General features: G+C 34.2%; 1 protein-coding gene across 1 annotated transcript; it reads left to right on the forward strand.

Moving 5' to 3' along the window:
* The first annotated feature begins 742 nt into the window (after positions 1-742).
* LOC105110109 (calmodulin-binding family protein) lies at positions 743-4148 on the forward strand. The gene is made up of 8 exons (XM_011005038.1): positions 743-1841; positions 1934-2048; positions 2175-2240; positions 2403-2491; positions 2687-2774; positions 2847-3077; positions 3202-3303; positions 3475-4148. Exons 1-8 carry the CDS (start codon positions 1381-1383, stop codon positions 3928-3930), a joined length of 1608 nt encoding a protein of 535 aa, XP_011003340.1. The 5' UTR covers positions 743-1380; the 3' UTR covers positions 3931-4148.
* The last annotated feature ends 2046 nt before the right edge of the window (positions 4149-6194 follow it).

Genomic DNA, 6194 nt, shown 5'->3' on the forward strand with positions numbered 1-6194 from the left:
ATATCTCAAAATATAGGGATTGAAACATTATGATAGTAAATTGTAAAGATTGAAATATAAAATCATAAAACTCTAGGGTCCAAATTGAAAAAATGAAAACCATAGAGGCCAAAGTGAACTTTTACCACTATTCCCTTGTCCTGATGTCCATATTGCGTTTGTGAGTAGAGGAACATGCAAAGTACTTTGTATATTTTATAATATAATTATAACCAGTGAAAAACTAATTCGTGGATAAAAAAGCTACACAAAAAAAAAAACCCTATGAGGTTATAAACCTCAAAGATATCATACACTATATAGAGTCTTAATATTACTATAAAATAATTTCTTATAACAATTTTATTTTTAAAATATAAGAAATTCTCAATTAAAGTTTTTCATCATTTGAAAGATTTTCAAATTATATTTTTTTAATAAAAAACTACAGTATTTGCAGCAATTTATAATAGCAGCAGTACTAATGAAATTAAGAACGTGTATGACCGAAGCCATTACCAAAGCTTGTTGACTGTCCAATAAAAAGAGGGCAAAAAAATAAAAAATAAGAATCCTAGTGGTGAATATATTTATAAAAGCAATGTCGTGGTTTTTGAACGAGAAACATTACAAGCTTGAGGTTTCCATGTTTGACCAGGCATCTTCATAGCCGTAACTGAAGCTTGTCTCCCATTCTGTTGTTTTTTCAAACTTTCATACGTGATGTGTTATAGTCCCAGATGATTCCAAGGGGAAGGTGAAGAAGAACACAAGCCTATAACTGTACGATGATATGCAGAAACCAAGAGAGGAATGAAAAACGTCAAGCTTTGAATTCAGCAAAGCATTCGTGGTTGTTGACTTGAACTTCGAAATTAAAATAGTAACTAGCTTTGAATGAATGATATTTCTACCACGTTATTGACATTTCTATTCAAACCCCTTTATTAATCTCTTCTTGATATTTTCTTCTGAGAATTCCACGACTGCTCCAACTTCTGAAGCTTGCTTCTCCTGAATTTATTTATATATAACGTAAGACCACCGGGGGGTCAAGATTGTCACACATAATATCCTGCAGTCACAGCCTCACAGATCATAGCCTCCACTGTACTTTATTGGAATATTATTGAGATTAGATGATATGTCTTTTCTTTTTCTTTTTCTTTTTAATTTTTTGATGGGAGTATATATATATATATATGATTATGATTGTTTGATTGCCTGAATTGTCCCCTTTTATGCACCCTTCAGAAAGAGAACAAGTAGCTAGCAATCTAAAGATTAAATATTTTCAATTTATTTCAATTTTATATTCAGAAACACTTTTCTGAATAACTTTGATCAGGTCCCAGATTGCCTTCATAAAAGCAAAGTGCATCCATTGGTGTCTGACAGTGTATGGGTTTATCGCTTTCCTTGTTATCCTCAGCCTGGAAAGAGATTGTCAGGCGCAGCATGTTTTCTTTGGCGTACGACGTGTGTTTAAGCCCTAAACATGATGGTGTAACTTCGAGATCACATAGCTTTAAGCTAATAAATACAGAAACCACGACCAAGCCGATAAAGTCTAATACGAATAACATTAAGAATTCAAGAAAGTTGAAGTACTGTGCACCTGTAACAGTATCGCTGGAGCAATCTTTGTCATTCAAGAGTCTAGTTCAAGACAAGGGGGAATTGGGTTTGAATAGTTTCAATGGAAGAGATGGATTGCTGCAGAAACAAGTGCCTGAATTTTATTTTTCACCGAGACCGGTAAGTGAGCTTGAAGCTGCTGCAGTTAAAGTTCAGAAGGTTTATAAGAGCTACCGGACTAGAAGAAATCTTGCAGATTGTGCGGTTGTGGTTGAGGAGCTCTGGTTAGTCCTTGGATAATCTGCAATTGCCAAGAGATTGCTTATCTTGATGTTTTTGGTGGATGGTTGAAATTGGTTTGTTTGATACATTGCAGGTGGAAGGCCTTGGATTTTGCTGCTCTCGAGCGGAGTTCTGTGTCATTCTTTAATGATGAGAAACCAGAAACTGCTGTTTCAAGGTGGGCAAGGGCTAGAACAAGGGCTGCCAAGGTACCTTCTTACAGATTTCTAGTTTCAACAGCTTAATGTTTCATATTTCCATAGAGAAACTGAAACATTTCGTTTCTTTCTAACTACAATCAAGTGGATATTTAAGGAAGTGATCTCTCATTGCAGGTGGGAAAAGGTTTATCAAAGGATGAGAAAGCTCAGAAGCTAGCCCTGCAACATTGGCTTGAAGCTGTAAGTTGTTTTCAACACTTCAATGTGAAACTGTAACAATGCCAAGTGGGCTTGATTGGAAACCATTCCTATCAACATTAAGCAGAAGCTTGGGCTTTTCTTTTGCAACATGATAGCAATGGTCTAACGCAAATTAACTCTGCTTTTTGTTATGGATAATAGATTGATACACGCCATCGATATGGTCATAATCTCCACTTTTACTATGATGTCTGGTTCAAAAGCGAGAGCAGCCAACCTTTTTTCTACTGGTAAGTACTTTCTCAAACTGCTGTCTGGTAAAATTGATACTTGGAAGTTCGATATAACATTAACAGAATTCGAAACAACGAATATTGTGGCTTTCAGAAAGTCCTTTCTGCAATGGGATAACTAATATCACACAACTACATTTCAGCCCTCTTTCTTCCTTTTTGACTGACAATGTCCTGTGCAATGAAATGAAGGTTGGATGTTGGAGACGGCAAAGAAGTAAATCTAGATAAATGTCCAAGGCCCACTCTGCTCCTTCAATGCATCAAATATCTTGGACCGGTAAGCTACAGGACAATTCTATACTAATCTTCAGCACACAAGATTCATTAATCTGATGTTCTTATGTTCCAGAAAGAAAGGCAAGCGTATGAAGTAGTAGTTGAAAATGGGAAGCTTGTTTACAAGGAAAGCGGAATGCTGGTGGATACACATGAAGGTTCCAAGTGGATATTTGTGCTTAGCACGGCGAGGGCTTTGTATGTGGGGCAAAAGAAAAAGGGTAGGTTTCAACACTCTAGTTTTCTAGCCGGCGGCGCGACAACAGCCGCTGGAAGATTGGTTGCACACGATGGGATTCTTGAGGTAAATTTTCATTATCATCATGCTCGTACACACGCTTGTTAATTTAATTTACATCTCCAGTCTCCGGCACCACATTAATTAATTCGTCAAGGACCTGAACAAGCTCGCTTCTAATGTTACGCAGGCTATATGGCCATACAGTGGACATTACCACCCAACAGAAGAAAACTTCAAGGAATTCATTAGCTTTCTCCAGGAAAACCACGTCGATCTTACCAACGTTAAGGTATGCTGATGTTCCTGTATATTTGTCCACAACATTAGACACAGCTATCTTACATATGCGGCATTTGTTCCTGTATATTTGGGTGACCATGTCCAATTTGTGCTTTGAAATTAGTTTCAGTACAGAATAGCTGATGAGTGGTGCTGTTTCCTCTTATCATTTTATAAACAGAGGTGTGCAATTGATGACGACAGTCCTTCAATAAAGGCAACTGAAGAGGAACAAAAACCAGAGTCTATGTCGGGCCCCGCTGATGTCTCACAGTTGAACGATGCAAATGCAACCTATCATCTAGACGCTGCCGCCATCATAACCGTTGATCTAGCAGACAACACCATCACTAACAGTAACAATCCGCCGGCTACTGTATTTGACTTGACCGCACGATTGCCATGCAATTGGACCTCTGGGGCTGGGGCCCGGATTGGGTGTGTGCGGGACTATCCTAAAGGACTACAATCAAAAGCGCTTGAACAAGTCAACCTGTCGCCTCGTGTGGGTCCTGGGCATCTGGCTAACTATGGCCCGGTCCCTTCTCCACGCCCGAGCCCTAAGGTCAGGGTCTCACCTAGGCTTGCATACATGGGAATTCCCAGTCCTAGGACCCCAATTGCTGTAGCTAACTAGTGCATCATTTCATGCTCACCGAAGAAGAAGATGACGGAGGGGATTGAGGGACTAACTGTATTCTTTACTCTCCAAGGTTTGGGGATTTAATCTTTCTTGATTTATTACTTCATTTTTTTTTCCCTTCTTCTTTGATGGCTTACTTGGGCCAAGTACTGTTAAGTGTTCGTGTTTTGTATGTCTTGTAATCAAGGAGTTGATGTAGTTTTTTTCTTTTTTTTTTTAGATGCATATAATCTGATTTATTTATTTATTTTACTGTGAATTCGTTTGGCAGCCTTGTTGGTTTTTTTACTATACAGGATAATTGTAACCATAACATGAAAAACTGCACCCTCCATCCTATTTTATGAATTTCCAATGTCGTTCTCAGTTTTTTTTTTTATTATTATTTACAACTTTATATTTTTGTTTTTTCAGAAAATATATTTCATTAATATTAAAAAACAAAAATTAATATATTATAATTTTCACATGACCTCGTGCGGAAAACGACAAGTATCTAAAGTGTGTTTAATATTAAGATTGTTGTTGTGGTTGTGGTTTTAAAAAAATTATTTTATTAAAAGTACTTTTAGTTAAAGTTGGTTTAGAAAAATATATATTTGGTTAAAACTGCAGTTGAAATTGAGGTTAAATGAAAAATAATTTAATATATTTGATTAAAAAATACTTTTTAAATTGAGATTATAAAATAATATATATATATATATTAATGATTTTTAATTTAAATATTGTAGATTTAACTACTGTTATTTCATCATGAAATAAATAATATTAATATCAAATATTTTTTATTATTTCATTAAACTATATGCAATGTCATCACATACAAAATCTATCCAACAAGGGTTATATTTTCCAGAGTTTCTTAAGCGCCCAACAACAAAAACTGAATTTTTTGTTACATCATCAAGTGATCTCCTTCTAATTTTTTGAATAAAACACAATTAAAATAAAAATAAAAACTGAATTTTTTGTTACATCATCAAGTGATCTCCTTCTAATTTTTTGAATAAAACACAATTAAAATAAAAATAAAAACTGAATTTTTTTAACCGGGTCGGACCCAGTAATAACATAATTGAAATTGCGATCAAATTCCACAAATGCTACATAATTATACAATATTCTTCTAATTTATGTAGTGTTATTAAATAATATTAAATACTAATTTTTTAAGTAAAACATAATTTTAAAAACATTTACAATTTCATTACGTACAAAATTCATTCGATAAGAACTACAGTTTCCATAATTTTTTGAGCGTGCAATAAAATTAGATAAAATATTATCAGGAATAAAATTAAGATTATAGTACGAGTAAATTTAATTCACCTTAAACTACTTTTAAAAAAAAACAAAAACAAATTACTATTCACGTTCATGTGAACAATACGAGTGAAATCAATTAAATGCATTGGTTTTTCAGGAAAAAAAACTAAACTTTTCGCACTGGTTTCTCAGAAAAAAAAAATATTCATATGAACAATGCGACAGTGGAGCCATGCTTCACTATTGTGGTTTCTCACCTACGAGAAGCAGCAAAATATTGCTTCTATAAAACCTATAGCATGGCTGACACGACCAAAATATTGATGTCTTCTCCCAAATATAGGAGTGTCGAAGTAATAAATAACCTGGTAAAACCGAGGTCGAACCACAGGGAAGTTAATTGTACAAATTATAAATAACAATAATACAACAACAATAACAACAATAATAATAACAACAACAAGTTCCTTTCATAGCTCAGGTGTCGGTTATACCATACATTATGGGCTATGAAAGTGCCAAGCATTTGTTGTACCAAGTGTTATACAACATAAATCAAGATTAGTCATTTAACAAGCAAAGTATTAAAGAGTGAACAAGATAGCAAATATAAAACATGTTAGTATCAAACATTAAAGTCCATATTAAGTTTACATTATACTTATTCTTACACCATTAGTGTAACCTTTTCACCTTGACATAATAAACTTAGCTAGACATAATGAAAGAAAGCAAAATAGATAAACAAAATAAGAACATAAATAAGATAAAAGTTAGCTAAGTAAATGAAAGGAAATGAAAGGCATAAACTTGATATTAATGAAAGCAAAGCATAAACATTACAAAAAATACAAAGAGAGAAAGCAAGAGCATGATCTTGATCTGGAAACCAACATGCCTAAATGCATGACAAATACATCATTTTGTAGGTCAAAATTGGGAACTATTGATTTGATGACTAATTGATGAGTAGGTGACCAACTCTTGAC

This window comes from Populus euphratica, unplaced genomic scaffold (assembly GCF_000495115.2).
Source record: "Populus euphratica unplaced genomic scaffold, PopEup_1.0 scaffold240.1, whole genome shotgun sequence".
Classification (NCBI taxonomy): Eukaryota; Viridiplantae; Streptophyta; class Magnoliopsida; order Malpighiales; family Salicaceae; genus Populus; species Populus euphratica.